Below are 21,000 nucleotides of genomic sequence, written 5' to 3' on the forward strand. Positions count from 1 at the left end.
TAGTTTTGTTTTTTTGCGATTAACCCCGTTTTCTTGGACTTGCCGAATTCTTAAATCAGTAACAAGGAAATACATGTAGTCAAGTGTAGGGAATTATATATTTATTTCAACTAAACAAACAAAATTAACGTTTTTCATCTATGTAACTGTGACCACAACTCTTAAAATACCTTGGCAGGACACAACTAGGCTACATGTCTCGCTTGTGGCTGACGTTGTAATGTTTGGTTTGCCATATAACATCAATTCAAATGTACCCTATAGTCACTCAGTGCATGTGTGTGATAAGTGTGAAAAAGCTCATCAGGAGCAACCAAATTCTACAGAAAATTGACTGTAGTCATGTCAGATTATTTCTTTATTTTACTTAATTTCTTTATTTGGTTACTTTGGTGTTTTGGTAGTTATGTAGGCACTATCACACACAAGTAGGCTAAACATTGCTTGTATGCTTGTGTCAACACACTCCAAAGATACTGTCAGGCCACAAAAAAAACCTCTTAATTACGATATTTTCGGCAGCACCTGAATACATCATGAGACTTGTACCGGACTACAGTCTCTGTCGCTCCGCCTCTAGTTCCGCTTCAGACCAACATGGCTGCCGTTTGCTGACATCCAAATACCATTTGAGCCAACTCTATAATTTGATTCTCAGCTTTAGCTTTCTCTTTAACTTTATTAACCTACACAAAGACATTGCTTGTCGGCATCAACTTGGAAGAACTTCTTGCTTGACTGAATTCAACACACCGCTAACACCAGTAGCTACGGCTGACATATGTTTCAAAGGTAAGAATCTAAACTCCCATTTGCGTACATGATAAGTGCTAGCTAAACTCAACATTAGCTAATGTACTGTACAGCCTGCCCACTTGTGCATTTTGTCAAGACGTAGTCTCTTTAAGCTGTGATATAAATAGGCCTATAGGATATAGGATATAGGATTATATACACAGACAAGACGTGCCAAATATTCTTGGAGCACGTCGAAAATGTAGATAATGACGTTAAGGCTAATGATAATCTTCAAACGAACTTAATACCTAGTTGCTTCTTGTCTGCATTAGCCAAACTGTACACACTAATGCTACACCTCTGGTGGCATTGAGAGTAATGTGCTTCTTCCTTGTTTTGGGAGCTCATAGAGCATTTGCACAAACAATCTAAGTCTGCGAGGCAAAAACAGAGAAACATCTCACATGAAATGGATTACTTAATGGGTATGTCTGGTCTTTCAGTATCCCATGTGTCATTTAACATATGGGATACTGTGGGATACTATAATTGCTTTGTGTCATCTTATCCAATTAGCTGACCAAGAATGTGTCGTTACAGGACCTCATCCATCCAGTTTCACCAATCCAGAATGGCAGCTATTTTTACCTTCAGGTTTACATCATGAGCTGTTTCAGTTAAGCACAGACGTCATATTTCCTTCTTTGGTGGATTTGCAAATGAGCCAATAAGTATGCATCCAAGCTGAGCAAAACTTTCTTTTGGCTATAACTCCAGCCAAGTCATGGAGAAGTTTGGGATGAGCTTTGGGGGCGGCCCCAGCAAGAAAGAGCTTGTGGACACTATTGAATCTCAGAAGAAGCAACTGATCCAGTACCAAACCCGTTTCAAGGATGTGGTCAGGGCGTATAAGAGCCTGCTGAAGGAGAAGGAGGCTCTGGAGGCCAGTCTGAAGGTGCTAACTGTGTCTCAGGAGGTCGATCTCAGCCAGCGCAGCGATGACGGCTCCCTCTGTGAGGCCGGTGCCGCCTCCGTTACCTCTGACCTCCCAGACGACCACTGCTCCCTGCACAGCGAGGACAGTCTGGACACGGCCGCCTCTGCAGACACGGCCACCAGCATAACCAGCGATAACAACAGAGGTGAGCAGGCTGAGGAGGAGCATGGTGGGATGCCTGGAGAAGTGTCTGGTCCTGGGGTGCCCTCACTGGCCCACAGGTCTGAGCCAGAGGCTAGTGGATCAGAGAGCGGCATCAGCTCCAGCAGTAGTGGAGGACCAGACCAGCAGCAGCCAACACCCCCGTCCGGCACAAACACTGCAGAGGTGGACAGAAGAGTCATCCAGCTGAAGACCCAGCTGACCACCCTCACCAGCTCCCTGGCCACGGTCACTCAGGAAAAGTCCAGGATGGAGGCCAGCTTCCAGGCTGACAAAAGGATCATGAAGCAGGAGATGGAGGAGCTGCAGGGGAGGCTGGAGGAAGGCAGAAGGCAGCATGAGGCGGAGCTGCAGTTCCTGCAGGACCAGCTGGCAGAGAGCAAGGCCCGGGTCATCACCCAGCAGCACGAGAGAGAGCAGGAGCAGGGCGACCACGCCCTCATGCTACGTGAGCTCCAGAAGCTCCTCCAGGAGGAGAGAGATCTAAGGCAGGACGCCGAGCTCAGGTTAGAAGATTCAAGGGCGGCTCTGCTGGAAACCTTGCAGGCAGTAGACCGGGGGATGGAGCACGAGGCGCGGCTGAAGGAGGTGACGGAGGAACGAGAGGAGATGAGACGGAGACTGCAGGCGGCGGAGGCAGAGAAGAGCAAACCGGACCCGAGGGTGGAGGAGCTGCAGCAGGAGCTGGCAGAGCTCAAGAATCACTACCAGCAGCAGTTACAGCATGAGATCAGAAAGGTACGGACACATAGAATAACACTCATCTCAAAAAATGGACAATCAGTTGTATTTGATGTCAGTGTTTTAGCCCTGACTTAAGAGAACATACAGTAGGCGCTATTGTTAATTGACTGTGTATGTCCTGACTCCACTGTGTTTGTCATTTGGCAGGCGTCTCAGGCAGAGGAGCGTGCACGTGAACAAAACCAGGCGGAGGAAAGCAGAGTGGCCAGCCTGGAGGAACGAGTGTCTGAGCTGTCGGAGCTGCTGGGGGCCTGTGAGAAAGCCAGGCAGAGGGACCAGCAGACTGCACACAGGCTGAGGGAGCGCATCCTGCAGCTGGACACAGAAAACAAGACCTTGGCCATCGCCGCCTCCACCAGGGTCTCCTCTGACCTTAGCATGGACGAGGCCAACCTGGATGTCAACGTGCTGAAAGAAAAGCTGCAGAAGGTCAAAAAGCTACTGCTGCTGGCCTCTCAGAGGAACCCCGAGCAGACGCTGGAGATCGAGAAGCTGGCCGAGATGGAGGGTGAGCAGGGCACCAGAACAGGAAGCACGGAGTCCATCGATGGGGAGAAAGCCTCGGCGCTCTACTACCAGCAGGAGCTACGGCAGCTAAAGGAGGAGTTTGAGCGCTACAAAGTGCGGGCACAAGTGGTGCTTAAGAATAAGAACACTAAGGATGGCTGCCAGGCCAAGGAGCTGGAGGAGGCCCGCGACCAGCTGGCCGAGCTGAAGGAAAAGTACATCAACCTGCGTATCCACAGCGACGAGGCCGAGGCCAAGCACAGGCGCGAACTGGAGGAGCGTCAGCAGCGTCTGGCGGCGCTGCAGCAGAGCCACAAACAGGATCTGGACCGAGCCGAGGGCCAGCACAGAGAGAGCCTGCTCAAGATGGAAGGGGAGCTGCACAAGCAGAGGGACCGGACCATGGCCCTGCTGGCCGAGAAGGACCAAGAGCTGGAGAAGCTGCGCTCCACCGCTCTGGGCTACGGCCTGTCGGGCCACCGGGGGCACAGCAGCAGCGACGACGGAGACAGGGCGGCCGACTCCCGAGCTGTGGCCGACGGGGGCAGCAGCAACAGCGACGAGGCCAACGCGGAAGACCCCGCCCAGGACGAGAGCGACATCATCGCCCAGGCCCTGCGGCTGGCGGGGCCCAACGAGCCCACCCTGCTGCTGTACGCCGAGCAGCTGGCGAGGAAGGAGGTGGAGATCGGCTCTCTCCGCAGGCAGAAGCACCGCCTGGAGGAGGACGTGCACCAGCTGCAGGGGAAGCTCATCGGCAACGGCGAGCGGCACGACGAAGAGGTGGCCGAGCTGCGAGTCCAGCTGGAGAAATTGCTGCGAGACCACGGCAGGGAGGGGGCCAACCTGGAGTACCTCAAAAACGTCATCTACAAGTTCCTCACCCTGCAGGACAGCAGCGGGCGCCAGCAGACTCTCACCGCCATACTGACCATCTTACACTTCAGCCCCCAGGAGAAGCAGGCCGTGTTTAAACTGCAGGGACAGACGTGGTGGCAGGCAGGGAAGAGATAATACTGAGAGGGAAAAAAAGTCTGGGTCCTTTTCTTATCACTACTCAAACGGTTAACAAGTGTGTTTGCCTCAATGAAGTGTATTTATTTAGGTGTGGTGCTTAGGCTACTCCAGCATCAAATTGAATTATTGATGCGAATGTTCTTCAGACTTGCGCTTCCAAACTTACTTTGAATCTCAGTTCATGGCACCAGTGTTTACTTTTCAAAAGTGGTACCATTTAACTGCAGTTTGTATGAGGGAAATTGCAATTTTCAATTTCCTTGTGATTATCTGAATTTTTATTCCATAGATGAGGAAAAATACCTCACACCATGCACATAAACCTGCAATTACTGATATATTTAAATCATTGCCCTGTGTGAAGAAATTTCAGTGATAAAGATTAGCTTATGTCAAGTGCATATGTAGCTTTAATGCTTGCTCCCTTGTATGTATTGTGTATATATCAAGGACTTTCACTGTGGGTAATTTCTCAAACAATAGTTGGGAAGATAACTTTTGTTAATGCAGTACTCCATATCATTGATATGTATATTTTTGATTCCCTTGTTGAAATAAAACTATTTTTCCTCGTTCATTTGCTCAGTTGGCCTATTTCATAGAGCAGTCTTCATGTTGCATTTATGAATGGATTCATGATCTTTTGTTATGTTTAATGATCTCTCTATTGGACCAGATGAGAAATAATATGGTGTAGAAACAAGGAGCACTCTTAACATTTCTCAGATATTGATTTTACTTGCCAGTGCAATGGCTCTTGAACAAAATATTAACATGTAACAATTTGGGAGAAAACAAGGAACAAAAAAGGCAAATAAATCATACATTAGATTACAGTAGGAGACACTCAAAGGGAGTGCAATATGCAAGATCAAGTGTGTCCATTTTACATTCACTAGCTTGAAGTAATAAGAGTCATTGGGGTGAATCAGTAGTGTTACAACACTGTACAAAAATACTGCTTCAGTCCTGGGTTTGTACACACTAGAATATCACACTGCATAAAAGCACATGGTGGAAATGAGCAGCACTGAATATTGTGAAAGTGTGGCAAGTAAAGAGGTTTGCTGATGCCAGTTCACCCACGATTCCGACAAATACCACTGTCCAGGACTTGTAATGTATTTCTAACGCCACAGATCTGGAGCAGCCAAATTAAAACCGGTGCTTTATAAAAACAAATGTAACATAGCTGCAACATTATCCTTGACAAACAGGTAACGCTTCAATATCTTCAAAATCAACTTTTTTTTTTCTTCTCAGTAATATTAGTGAAGGCATCATGATGTAGATTTTAAACTACCCTGAAAGCGTCTACTGTGAAGTATTTCTAAACATACTGGCCCGATCTAAGCTTCTAGACTTAAATATCCTACTTGTGGTAGGTAGAGGTTTGTGGTTATGGCAACAGTTTGAGGGATTTCTTCAAAAGTCTTGATAAAAATAGTGTGTCTGTGCGCCTGTCAGTGTCTGTGCAGTACAGTCTGCAGGTCCTCTGGTAGAGAGCTGATGATGGTCTGAATATATCCGTCCAGCTTGTCCAGAACCCCTTCCTTCACTGGGAGCTGCTGCCTGCGAGCCTTCATCTAGAAACGCATGGAAAACATTTAGCAAATCAGTCAATCTTACACTTCCAGTCCTTCAACGTTCACAGTTTGGGCAAGGAAAAAAATTTCAATATTTGTTTAAAAGACTCGTCAGTTCACTCACTAGCTTTTCTCTCAGTTTCAGAATCAGGTCAACAATTTCCACCTCGGACTTGTCTTTGGTCCAGCCCAGCAGATCCTGGTAAAGATAGCATTACTGGAACCAGAGCCAGAGAGTGATACGGACACCGGTGCAATTGTGTTGTAACTAGTACGACTGGAATAAACTTACGGCATCGCAGACAACCTCCAGATGAAGGCATTCAAGTTTCTGGGTCATTTCTTTGTGCCGTAGACGATACCAGCCGTCGAAGTTGGGGGACCTGAAGAATCTCCTGTGAAGCCAGAGGAGGAGGCGCAAAACATTGGTAACCTCTGTCTCACGGCACTGGTATTGTTTGTGTTAGTGTTTTTCAAAATTAAGGTTTACTGAAGAGGATAAACATGTTAGAAGTTATTTTTCCCTCGGCCTTTCTAACATGTTTATCTCACAATGGCAGATGGTGGAAGGAGCTTCCACCATCTGCCATTGTGAGAAACTCTGAAAGCTTTAGCTCTGTTTGCTCTGGAAGAACAGGGCCCTCTTCCTGTTTTGTGCCATAAAGCAATACGCCTTAAATTTAGATTATATTACTTAAGACTTTTTCAGACGCATGGATACCCTGGAATGAGACAGCTGGGAGGGGGGGGGGCTCACCTGTACAGCCCCATCCAATCCCCTTTGAGCACCGAGGTGAGCTGAGGACCGGCGTGATCCAGAGTCCCCATGAACTCCTCCTGACTGAAGGGACGGATCTGAGGAGGAGTCTGGAAGACAAACACGCACAAACTGGTTCGTCCGCCCTACCACTTTCTGTTTTATCTGCAAACACACAATCTGCACACTGAATTAACCGCTGCTTGGCCTCGTGTTACCAACCTTCCACGGTGTCACAGATCTCTGGAGGGGCATCAGGCTCGCCAGGTATCTCTCCTGACAAACAGAGAGAGAGATGACAGGTGAGATCACGTAATGACATTTTTAAATTGTTTTTTTTTAAATTGTTTATTAAATCATATCGTGATATAAGCATATCGTCCCATCCCTACAAACTACTACCCGTTTCTAATCTCTCACTTTTTCTGCACAGAGCATGTTATTGCATTTCAAGACATTTCAAGATTTCACCAAATTTCATGAGACCAGGCAGGGATGAGAGATGAGAGGTCTCACCAGCGGGATGATAAAGCTCTGCGTGAGCTCTAACAGGTGTCGCCTCAAGATGGCGGTCTGCACCTCCGACGGCCTCTTCCTCTGGATGCCCTGCAAGCCAGGGAGAATGAGACATGGACCGACTGTGCACGGGTAAACCTTTAGTACCAGGCAGTGTTGCTGATGACATACCTTTAGGAGCCTCTTGATGAGGACCTTGTCTTTGTGGAGAAATGTCTTATAAGCTGTGTAGATGCCTTGGGAGAGTAAAACAAAACAGGATTTAACATACTGAAAAAAGATTTTGTAAAAACAAAACAATCAATTTGCCATCCTATTTCACCTGGTTTAGTGTCCAGTGTTTTCAGTTTGGCCAGTTTCTTCACCTTTACCTGTTTAGGCAAGTCACCTGAAAGGAGGCACATATACTATGATTAGACTGATATATGGGGCCGATATTGGCCTTTTATTAAAAGTCAAGTATCGGCCGGTCAGTATCATCCACCATCAATGGATGTGATGCAGTTTGTTTGATTACATATTTATTGTAGAATTGATCAATACTACACGGGTTGTCTATGGGAATACCTTAACCTGAACTGATTCTAATGCAATGGATTTGATCGTATTCCAAACAAGTATGCATAAATAGAATTTTATTACGATTATCATCAGCATCATTGTGGGTGGGTTTTACTGTCCCGTGGTCTAAATGCTGTTTCAGAGGCTTTTCCACCCTGACATGAATACAATTCTGGGGGAAACACTAAATTTAAAGATACTGAATATCGGCACAAAATATCAGATATCAGCGGTTTCAATGAGTAGTGGTCTTCAAAACTCATATTGGTCGAACCTTTAAGTATATCGGTCAAAATACTGCATATCTGTAATACCATTGCATGCAAGTGTTGTTTTGTAAGACTCATCTTTACCGGACATCTTGAGTTCTCCGAGGCGCACGATGTGGGGCCAGCACTGGAAGGTCTTGACGAAGAAGGGATTGGTGACACCCAGGATCACGCTGGGCCTGCGAGGAGTCAAGAGGGGTGAGCTTAGAGGACGCCGCTAAGACATGAGCAAATGATGTTCCGCCCTCGCTGCGCGGTGAGCGGATCCTACTCACGGTGCCTGCGTCCTGGTGGTGTACTCCCTGAACTCACTGTCGTGGATGGTGAAGTAGGGCCGGTAGTCGCAGCAGTACTTCAGCGGAGCGATGGAGCTGAAGAAGAAGACAGAAGTGACTATTATACCAGGGTCAGACCTATATAATGGGCAGATACTGTAAATCTTTGGTGAACAAAGCCAGGACTGTTTTCGTTGGCGCTCCAATTACCTTACGAGAGCCAACACGGTTTCCGAGGACACGGTGGGAGACGGCGCCATGACAACCACAGGTTCCCCTAGCAACATCAGCTCCCAGAGCATCTGCAGGTGGATCAGGACCAACTGGAAACACCTGGGTCAAAGGTCACTTCATTATAGTGATGCTGCTCTGAATTTCCCCAATGACAGAAGTACATAATCTCCATCACCAACAGAAAGCAGAATTCATCGCTTACTTGAACAGGTCCAGCTCATGAATGGTGGGCAGCATCGTAGGGGCTGGTAGAAGATTCTGGAGGGAAAAACATATACTTACATTACAACAGAATCTCAGTGTTATAGAAGCATAATCAGATACTATGCAACACTGACACACCTCCTTTGGGGCCTGTTTCAACGGGCTTCCACCTGGTTTGTCAGTCTTGGATGGGATCCTGACCTGGAAAGGGAGTAGAATGAAGAACTGAGTGGTATAGTAACTAAAAAGTATTAAACTGATTCTTCCTTTACCCACTTCTCCTTACCTGTAAAACCACTCCCATCACAGGCAAATTGAGGGTCAACCCTGGCACGGGCGAAGGCCATTGGTCTATTTCGTTACACACTGCATGGTAAAGGAGAAAAGAAAGAGGGGCTTAGGCAACGGTTCCAAAACCTTTCAGCATAATTCATATTTAGCAAACCAAAGCTCTTTCACCGAGCAACGCGTTTACAATTCAAAAGGAATTTACAGAAATACCGCCTCACCTGCTTCGAGGCAAGGCTCCAACTTCTCGAAATACTCCGGGGCAATATTCTGCAGCAGGGTGTGGAAGAGGTGGATGTAAGGGAGCCTGGATACGAGGACGAGAGACTGCAGCAAGAAGGGCGGGGGGGGGGGGGGGAGAAAAGCAGCGAGGAGGGAATAGAAGAGACATGAGAAACTGATAGATTGCGGATCACACGAACAACAAGTCTGTTAAGTGAACATCTGTGTTATCGCTGGTCGGCAGAAATCCTGTTGTGTACAGCGCAGTGAGAGACGGCGCGCTCTGAGCGGTGTGAATGCGGATGATTGCGTTGAACCTCACCTTCTGAAAATAGCCTCTTTTGACAGAGACGTCCTTGACTTGTCTGAAATACACGTAACCATAGAAATGGGCCAGTTCTCGCTGCGGAAGAGGAGGGGCAGATAAGGAAGAGAAAAATCAGGTTTACAGCATGAAGGCAGCAGAATATCAAAGGACGAGCAGTAAGGACTAGGGTTAGACTGATATAGCCTCTTGAGGGTCAATACTGATATTTTGAATTGAAGCTGCCAATAGCAAATATTCAGTGCCTTTACATTTGCCCATTTTCATGCCAAAAACTTCCAAAAAATTACAAGGATTCAGTGTTTCCCTCAGGTACATTAAATCATCTGAAACGGCATTCAGACCATCATGGGACACTAAAGCTCTATTGAAAGCCAGACTAATGAAATTCTTTTAGGTGGGTCAGCAGCTCCTTAAGGCAGAGTGAGGCAGGTTTCACTGCAGGTTTTACAGACTGTTGAGTAAAATCCTCCCACACCACACTGGAATGATTTCTCTGGTCAGACATCTGATATAGAAACAACAATATATTCTCTAGCTGTGATGGTGAGGGGGGAACCTCCATCATATTAGAAACTGACAACACTGACTGACCATTATCTGATTTTTAATAAAAGGCCAGTATTGCATCTATTAAGCCAGTATGTTCATCTAACCCTAATGAGGACTGCTGCTAAATTCAGAAAAAGGCCTTTTAGATCAGCCAGAGTTACCTAACAAATCAAAGCCTGGTCCTTGCTTCCCACTCTCATGGTTTATTTGGTCATCATCATATAGAGGCCTCACCTGTAGTGTGACAGGAGCGTCCCTGTTGTAGGCGTCTTCTCCAAACCAGGAGCCCCTCCGGCCGACCGACTGCCGCAGCCTGAAGCTGAACTGAGTGTCCCCAAGGCATCCTGGGAAAAACACACAGGCCAAGTGACCTCTGAGCTGTTGCCATTGCTGTTATGTATGGCAATGTGCAATGTTGTCGTGTTGCTGGCGTTAGACAGATAAATTTACCTGAGTAAGAGTCGGGGAAGGACAGATAGCAGATGCTGGTTTTCTGCAGATGAATTGGAGGAATCACAATAATTAGGCACACACTGGGGCTGCATATTACTCATCAAATGAATAGCAATGGCAATATTGACAGGTGCAACGAGATAACCAAAAAAAATTACCTCCTTCTCAGTAAGTTTCACATCATGGGGATACACCAGCTGACAACACACAAAAAGCAAATCAGTGTCACGTGTTCCTACAGGCACTAAACAGAGAGATTATGAAACGGTTTAATGTTGTGGGTGTTAGTGCATAGATATGTTTATTACGTAATATACTACGATACAAGCAACTTGACAGCTTCAGCTAGCATCAGCAGCATCTGCACCTGATACTGCAGGATCCTAGTAGGTAGTAGCCCCGATGTGTGCCGTTCTTTCGTACGGAGAGAACATTTCACACCAAACTCCGTTCAGAATTCTGACAATTTAATGTATCCTTGCCTATGGCCAAACGTAAGGCTTACATAACTCGTAAAACATGACTTAAGACCTTAAACGTGTTAAGATCCACTCTTCAATTCGGCATACATATAATCCTCCAAACAATAAACTTTTCAAATTGTTTCGCTTATTAGTCCCACAATGTTCCACCAAAAACGCGCTGTGATGAGTAACGTAGTAGCAAGCAGTGTGAACAGAAACTTCAAATTGACATAGGCGTTCATTGGTGGATTTGATACATGCCGAATTTACTAGTAGACACTAATGATTTTTAAAATGTCATAATCCATGTTACATGAGGTGTGTTCATCTGCCGATAAGCCAGTGAACCTTAAATTGACAGCTTTTTGAATGGAGTTTGGTATCACGTTCTCTCCAACACAAGAAAGAGCTGCACACATTGGGGCTCGTAGATTTGTGTGATATGAAATAATTAAAACTTGGATCCAGGCTTGTTGTCAGCTTCAGCTGGCATCGGCAGCATCCTACACCGTCTGTACCTGACAGTGAAGGATGCTAACTACTAGCTAACACCGAGTCGGTTCGGTGCTGCTAGCTACCGTACCTCTATGGCTTGTCCGAGTTCGAGGTCGAAGGTAACGACGCATACACAATCTAGCCAGGATGAAAACCGAGCCCACGGTGACCGACTGTCTCCGCTCTCCGCCGCGTCCTCCGTCTCATTTCGGTGAGAAACGGAGTTGTCAAACGGATCCATCACGACTCAGAAGTCCATTTCCTCCATTGTTGTTCTGTCGTTTGTCCATCAAAGTAAATGCTTGTGCAAGCCAGCTGATAACATGTTAGTCCTTTAGCGCCCTCTAGCGGAGCATGCGCCACACAACCAACACAATAAAAATGGAACATACATGTTTCGGATTTTTCCTAAAGTAAAAAAAAACAAAACTTGTTTTCTGTAAAATGTGTTTAAAATATGAATGTCGACCACTTCCTTGTTTTCACTTCTTCCATTTGCTCCCTACACATCAATAGCAAATACAAATTAGAAATTATAAAAAGGTGAAATTTCTGATCAGTGTCAAGTCTGCACCAATAAAGAATACAATTTCCGGTTAGAACCTTCGAAATAATGTCCGTATTGACAAACAACTGTTTAACAGTTTAAATACACACGTGAAAAGGTGTATTTAAGGAGGAATGATTCCATTGACTATTCATTTTAGTGCTGTTCTGTACAGCCCAATATTTACTTATTCTTTTGTTTTAGTGACACAGTTCACACTTTCATTTTGAAAGCTCATTCTGGTGTTATTCCGGTATTATTCTGGTTCACTTGACCCAGCTTCCAACGCTCATCCGGCTCCGGTGTTGAAACCTCAAATCCCACAATGCATTTCAGTGCGCCGTCATAAGAGCGAATCTGCGCCAAGCTGGTCAAAATTAGTCAGAATAAAACCGGTAGTGTAGTGATTTTGCCTTCAAAATAAAATCATTGTCACGTTGGGAAAAATACTAGTAATACCCGGGGTGTGCGCAGAAGAACAATACTTTATAAAATATTTAGTGGAATCATTTTATTATATATGGAGTGAAATGTTAGCTGAAAATTGACACCCTCGTATCAATGTATTGTACTATGGTGCGTGGTATGTCAATAGTACTTTTATTTTGAACATTGTAACCAGAAAATGTGCTTTTGATTCTCGCTTGCTTGACACCGGTTAGGACATTCGGAGAGTGGATTGTAGTTTATAAACCCGGACGGTATTGGCAGATTGGCTCTTCGCTCAGTCTCTCTCGCTGTTCCCGGACCGACCATGGCCTCAGTCTTGGACCCCTGCTCCTTCTCCTCCTTCACCAAGTGCGTTACGAAGCACCTGAACCTCAGCTACAATGTGGACTTTGAAAGGCACGTTCTCAAAGCCAAAGTTGCGCTCACCGTTGAAGCCCTGGAGGATCATTTCTCGTCTCTGGTAACAGTACTTTCACCGTTACAGCTTTATTAGCCCGCAAGCTAAGGCTCATCACTCTGTATAGCCACAACACAGTGCTAAACACATCGGGAACCCACTGCCGCTGCTGCTTGACAGCTGGGAAACTGAGAGCAGCTGCTCCGCTGTAATGTTACGTAGGCTACACACTCAAAATGATAATAAGGAAAGTAGAACTGCGGCTGAAGACGGCGATGATTTTCATTAGTTAAACCGCTTTGTATTATAAAAATAGAAATGATAAGGAATTATAAGTAAGGCTGGTTTCATCATCCAGAGCTGGCTTTCAGTTTCCAAGTTAAAAATATCCGTTCCGTTCCGCTTTCTCTTGTATAGAAAGAACGTCTTGCCGGACACTAAAAATCTGGCAGTTTAACGTGGCCCTGGTTGTCAAAAGTAGTACACATCTCGTAGAACAGAATTTAAGGGATTTACTGAATTGATAGGAGTCAGTCTTCAAATCGGCATACATCCAATACACCAAACAGCACTTATTTCAATACATTTTTAGAATTGGTTCGCTTATTTCCACACTCCTCTTCCGCCAAATATACCGCGGATGGTGGTAGCGAGCAGTGTAAATCACTTCTAAAAGTTAAGATTTTATTCAAATAAGTGCTAATTTATGTATCACTTGCATGCCGCATTTTCCCGTGGCTCCTAGCCATTCAGTAAAGTGTCTTGTATGATGTTTCACGAGGTATATATGTATTTTAAGCAGGGCAATATTAAACTGCCAGGTTTTAAAAAGGAATTTGGCGTGACGGTTTCTCCATACAAGAGAGATCGGAACGTATCGGGGGCAAGTCGTCTTGGACTTTGACTGCGAGCTGAGCTGTGTGGACTTTAGATCAGAGTTTGACAGTGTCGGTGTTTCTGTAGGTGTGGAGCAGGTACACAACAGCTTCTGAATGAGTGTCCCAACAACAAACAGAGTTAATGTAATCACAGTGAATTTCCACAAAGCGCATTACTTCAGCTTTCGTCGTCTTCTTCTTCTTTTTCTTCTTCTGCCTCTGTTTGCCAATGTGACTTCCTCTTATGTTTCCCTCCATCTGCTCCCCTCCCTCCTGCAGACCTTAGACACCAGAGATCTGAAGATCTTCAACGTGACGGCCAATGGACAGGAGGCCAAGTTTGCCATGGGACCCAAGCACAGCTTCATGGGGACCCCTCTGGAGATCACCCTGCCCTTTGACCTCTCCAGGTGACCCCTGAAATTGGAGATTTTTTTCTTGTCTGCCTCCCCCAGTGCCTGTCCTGTACAGGATGTAATGCATGTGTCGTGTTGCTTTCCTAACCCCTATCAGAGGACAGCATGTGATCGTGGAGTTGAGCTATGAAACTGCCCCGACTGCATCCGCCCTGCAGTGGCTCACCCCCGAACAGACTGCTGGGAAGACCCACCCCTACCTCTTCAGCCAGTGCCAGGTACTTGTTGTCATGCCTCAGGCAACACCATAGAACGTGTCTAAACAGTTTGGCATCACGAAAATCTGCGCTTCAGTCTATCCTATGCTGCTGCACCTTGATCTGACTGGTTTCACAACACCACATTGTCATCATTTGTGGTTGTACTGCAAGAGATTTTGTCAGCCTGAAACCACTTCTGCATCACCAAATCATCAACGGTTCAGTTTTGAGGTTCGCAATGAAGACACACTGCTTTTGACATCCATTGCACCACATGTCGGGTTTCTGCAACTGTCCTGTCCCGCTTCCCCAAAACCAGTTTTCTTCTCTCACCACTATCATGCTTACTTTTTCAGAGTATTTGTGTGTCCAAAGGTGCAGTCTCGAGCTGATAAGCCCCCTAAGAGGACCTTGATCGTTGGCCCCCTTATGCCAGTAATTGTTTTATATTAGCGGTGGGTGATTGTGTTAATATTCCTGTATGACCCCATCCAGGCTAACCACTGCAGGAGCATGGTCCCCTGTCAGGACAGCCCCTCTGTGAAGCACACCTACTACGCTCAGGTGACACACACACACACACACACTTTCTCTATGCTTCCCTAGAAGAATGCAGACTCCAGCTTTTCCTTCAGTGGTGTGATTGTACTGTGTGTTTGGCTTCAGGTCTCTGTTCCCAAGGAGCTGGTGGCGGTGATGAGCGCCGTTCGCGACGGACAGGAGCCCGACCCGCAGGACAGCAGCCGCATCATCTACCGCTTCAGACAGCCGGTCAGTCTCTCTCTCTTACTGAGGCTTTTCAGTTGCATCACAAATCTCCTAGCAACCATGTCCCAGCACCATCATGGAGGTCCAGTGGAGAATTGGCTGTGCACAAATAATGCCTAAATATAACACAACCAGGCTAGAAGAAGAGAGACCAAAGGCACTTTATGTCACCTGAAAGCTGTATTGCATATCTTTCCATAATGTCATCCATCACTCTGTGTGATATCTGACTGTATGTTGGCGGGACTGTTCAAAGTACAGCAGCCAAAGACAAACTTGCTGATGAAGCAGTAACACATTTATTATGGTTATTAAGAACCAGCAGGTCTTCCAATATCCCATATCTGCTGCGTTCAACAGGAATAAAATATACTCTTTAATGTCACCTTTACCCACTGACCTTTGACCCCTCCCCAGGTGCCCATGCCCTCTTACCTTATTGCCATCGTGGTGGGAGCGCTGGAGAGCAGGTACAAACACACACACACTCCCCCCTATTCATTTATTCTCAAACGTTCATTGATCTCACAGCTTACTCAAAAGCTTTTTTCCCTTGTCTTCGTTGACAAGAGAGATCGGGCCGAGGTCTCGCGTCTGGTCTGAGAAGGAGTATGTGGACAAAGCGGCTTTTGAGTTCTCTGAGGTGAGTCGGACTCCATCAGTCTCATCACTGAGTTTTGTTATCAGTGGTAGTAGTATCAATACGTATGACTATGATGAGTAGAAATTCTGTACCATGACGATATCAGAAAAATTTTATTCCCTTCCGTGAAATTAAATGATGATAATATGATGAAACAAGAAACATTTCTGGAGATGATTATCATAAATAGCCTTGGAGGTGGAAAAGTGACTGTTTGGTTAAAAGAGATCTCGTAAAAGAACATTTAGTTCAGTTTCTTCTCTCCACTCACAGACATTTGCTCTTGCAGAATACTAAATGAGAAACCGTGCCGACCGTTGGAGATTTGTTTTATTATTAGCTAATCGCAGACATGCATTAACAGTGTGTCCAACTTCATGTTCCCAAAGATATGAGACTGTTCCCACATGAGGATATGTGCAGCTTTCAAATTCGCAGATAAACTGGCAATTGTTTCCGTGTGTCTTAATGTAATCTACTCTAATGCAGCAGTGCTAAATTTTCTAATCTACAGTTAGAGAGCTGCTGTAGTAGTATTTTCGTTGACTGGAATGTCATTATGTTTGTTGAGTAAATTCATATTCCATTTTAGTGTAATTTGAATCAATATAACTAAAATTGGACTAGATTTAAAGGCCATCGAAAGATAAGACCATGATGACCACACTTTTCATGACTAAATGGTGTGAAAGTTAAGGTCTGACTGATATGGCTTTTTGAAAGCCGATACCAATGTCTTTGCATTGAAGCTGCCAATAGCTGATGTTTTGTGCCAATATTCAATATCTTTAAATTTGACCATTTTCATGCCAAGTATTCAGCATTTCCCCCAGAGTCTTATTCTTGTCAGGGTGGAAAAACCTCTTAAACAACATTTAGACACATGGGACTCTAAAACTCACTAACCCTAGCTGAAATGAACACTTGACTCCATGTAGTTCTGACTTGTACTCATCATCGTCTGTGACCTGTGTGTTTCCCCTCCCAGACTGAGACCATGCTGAAGACGGCAGAGGACCTGGCCGGGCCGTACGTGTGGGGCCAGTACGATATCCTGGTGCTGCCGCCCTCCTTCCCCTACGGAGGCATGGAGAACCCCTGCCTCACCTTCGCCACCCCCACCCTGCTGGTAAGGAACATGGACACACACTCCTCTGTACCTGAGCACTGTCTAATTAAAGGTGTAGCGTTTTATCATCACTAAATCATCACCACTTTCATTTTGAGATAGTAGTACGATTACTGTGAACAAACAAGACCATTGGCAAGAAGACTGGCAGCCTCTAGTCTACGCTGCATTTTATATTGTGTGCCAGTGGGTCGGATTGGGTGGGAAATCTGCTTTATTGCTTTATGGCACAAAGGGAAATTGCTTTATGGCACATTCAGATAAACTGATCATTAAGTAAAGGGCTTATTTAGCAGTAATTTATTACATGGCGACTTACAGTAAGTCGTATTGGAAAAATCCTCCATGTTGTTAGGCTTGCTGAGTGTTTGTCTGCAGCCGCATTAGTCAAACCAGAGAGTAGCATTAACGGTGGCAGTTTATGGTCCATTGTACATAGACCAATTAGAATTGAGTATTCAACATAACCATGGAATAATTAGGTGTATACTGTATATCATAACCATGAGACTGCACAGAATCTGTACTTGCTTAATGCTTTTGTTGTCTCCTCATCTTGCAGGCAGGAGACAGGTCCCTATCGAACGTAAGTAGCTGAAATACCTCTCCTGTGTTTTTATGAAGACATGGTGTTCATGTGTTCATGTTCATGGGTTCACGTGCTCTACATCCTGGCAGGTCATCGCCCATGAGATCTCCCACAGCTGGACTGGTAACCTGGTGACCAACAAGACCTGGGAGCACTTCTGGTGAGCCACACTGACACACGCTCAGGCATTTTTCCGTTATATCTGTGTGACAACGTAGTTCTTTGCAATAGTGATTTTTGATGCATGGTCAACAGGTTGAACGAGGGTCACACGGTCTACTTGGAGAGGATGATTGGCAGGTCTATGGAGAGTGAGCAGTTCAGGCAGTTTAAGGCCATGGGAGGTTGGAAAGACCTGCAGGAATCGGTGAGAACATACATACATCTGCTCATTTTTGGTGGAAGTAACAAATTACAATTATTATTGTTACTGTCATTGAGTAGTTTTTAGGTGTAATCTTACTTTGACTTTAGTATGTTTACTTTACATTTTAAATCGCGTTCAAATTGAGAGTAGAATAAAAAAAAATTCTTATAGATTTCAGCAAAGCAACAGTCCCAAACCTCCTCACCCCTCCGCTTCTGTCCCCTTGTCACCCAGGTGAACACCTTTGGGGCCAACAACCCCCTGACCAACCTGGTCCCCAGCCTGCATGAGGTGGACCCAGACGACGCCTTCTCCTCGGTGCCCTACGAGAAGGGCTTCGCTCTGCTGTACCACCTGGAGGAGCTCATGGGTGGTCCGGGTGAGAACACACGCATGTTAAAATTTCAAGCAACAGCTGCAAACAACAATTATCATTACAAAGCATTTAATTCTGAGCAGATTCAACGCTACTTAGCCACTGATTTAATCTTGTAATGTGGTTGTGTGGTTGGTTGACTTTTGCAGAGGTGTTCATGGGTTTCGTCAAGTCCTACATCCAGCTGTTTGCCTACAGCAGCGTCACCACAGAGGAGTGGAAGAACTACCTGTTCACCTACTTCAAAGACAAGGTTACCAACATGTTACTTCATTAAAATAACAGGCTTGAAAGGGGACGATATCCATTGTTATCACATTTAAGTCCTATTCGCACAGGACTGATCTTACCTGGGGACATCCAGTCGTTTTTGGTAATTGCAGACATCATCTGTGATTTTAATCCCAAAGTGAATCTGCCATGTCTGTTTTTGTAAAAGTAAAAATTGACGCACAAATTACATACCATACTTTGAAGACAGAGGTCCCTGATAATATTAACCCAATGCAAATCGATCTCAATTTGTTTTTGGCTTTTTTTTTCTTCTTGTAGTACAATTACTATCTTCTTCCTGTCATGAAAAGTGGAGGAATCGATAGAGGAAGGTTTTGAAAACTTCCACGTTTTGCTTTGTTAAATCAGGAAGTGTCAGTTGTAAAATCTTGACCTTATACAATAGAATCTGGGGTGTCGGGCTATGGTTACAGTGATACTGGATGCGTTTATGAACACTGCCCTGTGTGTATTGTCTGTTTCAGGTTGATATTCTCAACAAAGTAGACTGGAATGCGTGGATGCACACACCCGGGATGCCTCCTGTCAAACCACAGTGAGTGAACCACATCAGATCCAGATCCACGTCCCACATTTTACCCCTGTCTGCTCTCTTGGTATCCCTTAATTGTTGGATTGTTCTGATTTTGCACCAATCTGTCCTGTCCTAGATATGACACCACCTTGGCAGACGCCTGCATCGCCCTGTGCCAGAGATGGGTGAACGTAAGGCCAAGTCATACTATTACCTCCATTTTGTCAAGTAGTGTTGTTTGTCTCCTATCTGAACTTATTTTCCCTCTACCTTCAGGCCAAAGAGGGGGATCTGGGGGGTTTCAAAGAGTCGGATGTGAAAACTCTCTCCTCCCACCAGCTCATTGAGTTCCTGTCTCTCCTTCTCCAGGAGGTAAAGCGCATGTTATTCACCAGGTCGCCACAGTAATGAAATATGATCAAAGTCAGTCTTCTTAGTTTTGATAATGCTAGTCGCCTACTTTAGTGTATGCTAAAGTGTCAGCATGGAGCACCGGAGCCAATGATCTACAGGGGACACATGCATGATTTTGGTGTCTATGTTTTCATCACTTAACAGCTAAGTTGACCATCAGGACAGTCTCCCAAAAACTTGGTGTATTCCATCGTAAACGGATGTTCAGATTGTGCTAATTCCCTCCAGGAGCCGCTGCCCTTGAGCCACGTGAAGAAGATGCAGGAGGTGTACGATCTCAACTCCTTTATGAACGCAGAGATCCGTTTCAGGTGAGCGCCATCTTGACATTTTTTCATATAAATCACGTAACAATCACAATCTATGTATTGCATGTATTGAAACAAATATACAGTAAGTTATTTACTTCTAAAACTGTGAGTGAAAACTAGAGCGTCCCAAAGTCTCAATTCCAACTGATGTCAACCCTCCCTTAAATGTACTGGTTACACTGTTGTGTAGCTGATTATAATTATCAGTTTCAGTAAACTGACTCTTAATAAAAGTTAAATAAGAATAACTGAGACTTTAATAACAAATCTTAAATCAATGTGCCTTTAGGTGGCTGCGGTTGTGTGTGAAGTCCAAATGGGAGGATGCTGTTGCCATGGCGCTGAAGATGGCAACAGACCAAGGCAGGATGAAATTCACAAGACCTCTCTTTAGGTATTTAATGCCTTTGTTTGTGTGTGTGTGTTAATGTGTTGCAAAAAAACGTCTGGCAGATCTGCAGACACCTCAGATTTTAGTCTACTGTTAAATACTGTGGATCATTTAGTTTTTTCCTTCTGTAGAGTTTATAATGGGAATATGATGCACTTTTTGCACATCATGTACCATATAAGCTGTAAATTCATTTCTTCTTCATATTCCCCTCTCTTATTGGTATTGAATTGTTCACTTCATGTTATATATACATGTTTTCTCACATTTAATACTTTTCAAATACATTTCCATTTAATATATGCTTGACAACATTGCAATAATTCTATTTTTCATTTGCTGCTGCAAAGAAACACTTTCTCCACAGGGATCATTATAATTTCATCTCATCCTCTTTTTTTTGTTTTCCTCTTGCAGAGAGGTGTATAACTTTGACAAGTACAGCGAGGAGGCGGTGCGTGTGTTCAAGGCCCACCGGGCGGCCATGCACCCGGTAACAGCCGGCCTGGTGGCCAAAGCCCTGAAGGTGGATTCTACCCAGACCACCAGTTTCTAGACCCAGTCCCACTCTGAAACCAGTATTCCTACGACGAGACACACCATCTGTATTAGCGCCGCCAACCAATCAAAAGCACTTAGTCCTTTCCCATCTGTCGGTAGTGTGATCTTTCTCTCCTTTGCGAGGTGATGTATGAAGAGTATGATTCCTCGGTTTCATTTTTGGTTTGTCGCGAATGTTTTTGTGTCTGTGTGGAAGTCCGCATCTCAGGGCAGAGAAGAGACCTCACCGTTTTATAATGAAATAAACCTTCTGTCTGAAGCACACTGTAATGCGCTGACGTGTCATAGCTGTATAGTCTTTACTAGAATAAAATCACAAATTATCACAATACATAGCCAAGAGCATCTCAGGTTGGTTGAACACATGCAATAAAAATCTGCTTTTCTGA

At 45.0% G+C, this 21,000-nt stretch overlaps 3 protein-coding genes across 8 annotated transcripts; 2 read left to right on the plus strand and 1 right to left on the minus strand.

The window, feature by feature from the left end:
- Positions 1-609: 609 nt before the first annotated feature.
- Positions 610-4,670, plus strand: gcc1 (GRIP and coiled-coil domain containing 1). Of its 2 annotated transcripts, none has more exons than XM_071533247.1 (3): positions 610-792; positions 1,315-2,635; positions 2,789-4,670. In XM_071533247.1, exons 2-3 carry the CDS (start codon positions 1,523-1,525, stop codon positions 4,160-4,162), a joined length of 2,487 nt encoding a protein of 828 aa, XP_071389348.1. In that variant the 5' UTR covers positions 610-792; positions 1,315-1,522; the 3' UTR covers positions 4,163-4,670. The 2 variants fall into 2 exon arrangements, with proteins under 2 accessions (XP_071389348.1, XP_071389347.1); XM_071533246.1 differs by having other exon boundaries at positions 1,339-2,635.
- Positions 4,671-4,916: 246 nt separating this feature from the next.
- Positions 4,917-11,648, minus strand: dennd6b (DENN/MADD domain containing 6B). 3 transcript variants are annotated; one of them, XM_071533237.1, is made up of 20 exons: positions 11,455-11,648; positions 10,566-10,604; positions 10,405-10,447; positions 10,189-10,298; positions 9,400-9,480; positions 9,077-9,182; positions 8,854-8,933; positions 8,706-8,768; positions 8,566-8,621; positions 8,340-8,462; positions 8,130-8,225; positions 7,939-8,033; positions 7,347-7,412; positions 7,196-7,260; positions 7,025-7,114; positions 6,731-6,784; positions 6,509-6,618; positions 6,044-6,146; positions 5,876-5,950; positions 4,917-5,751 (listed from the first exon to the last, which is right to left on the minus strand). In XM_071533237.1, exons 1-20 carry the CDS (start codon positions 11,605-11,607, stop codon positions 5,629-5,631), a joined length of 1,731 nt encoding a protein of 576 aa, XP_071389338.1. In that variant the 5' UTR covers positions 11,608-11,648; the 3' UTR covers positions 4,917-5,628. The 3 variants fall into 3 exon arrangements, with proteins under 3 accessions (XP_071389338.1, XP_071389340.1, XP_071389339.1); XM_071533239.1 differs by having other exon boundaries at positions 8,566-8,608; positions 8,702-8,768; XM_071533238.1 differs by having other exon boundaries at positions 8,566-8,608; positions 8,696-8,768.
- Positions 11,649-12,583: 935 nt separating this feature from the next.
- On the plus strand, positions 12,584-20,996 carry lta4h (leukotriene A4 hydrolase). Of its 3 annotated transcripts, XM_071533241.1 has the most exons (19): positions 12,584-12,823; positions 13,918-14,048; positions 14,152-14,272; positions 14,750-14,818; positions 14,921-15,025; positions 15,440-15,492; positions 15,593-15,665; positions 16,654-16,794; positions 17,357-17,380; positions 17,473-17,543; positions 17,639-17,750; positions 17,985-18,129; positions 18,276-18,379; positions 18,885-18,955; positions 19,071-19,125; positions 19,211-19,306; positions 19,577-19,659; positions 19,949-20,053; positions 20,468-20,996. In XM_071533241.1, exons 1-19 carry the CDS (start codon positions 12,668-12,670, stop codon positions 20,604-20,606), a joined length of 1,854 nt encoding a protein of 617 aa, XP_071389342.1. In that variant the 5' UTR covers positions 12,584-12,667; the 3' UTR covers positions 20,607-20,996. The 3 variants fall into 3 exon arrangements, with proteins under 3 accessions (XP_071389342.1, XP_071389343.1, XP_071389344.1); XM_071533242.1 differs by lacking the exon at positions 19,211-19,306; XM_071533243.1 differs by lacking the exon at positions 14,921-15,025.
- The last annotated feature ends 4 nt before the right edge of the window (positions 20,997-21,000 follow it).

The sequence above is a fragment of the Centroberyx affinis genome, unplaced genomic scaffold (assembly GCF_046629955.1).
Source record: "Centroberyx affinis isolate AG114_WGS23_722 - 3 ecotype Tasmania unplaced genomic scaffold, CSIRO-AGI_Caff_v1 ptg002343l_1, whole genome shotgun sequence".
Classification (NCBI taxonomy): domain Eukaryota; kingdom Metazoa; phylum Chordata; class Actinopteri; order Beryciformes; family Berycidae; genus Centroberyx; species Centroberyx affinis.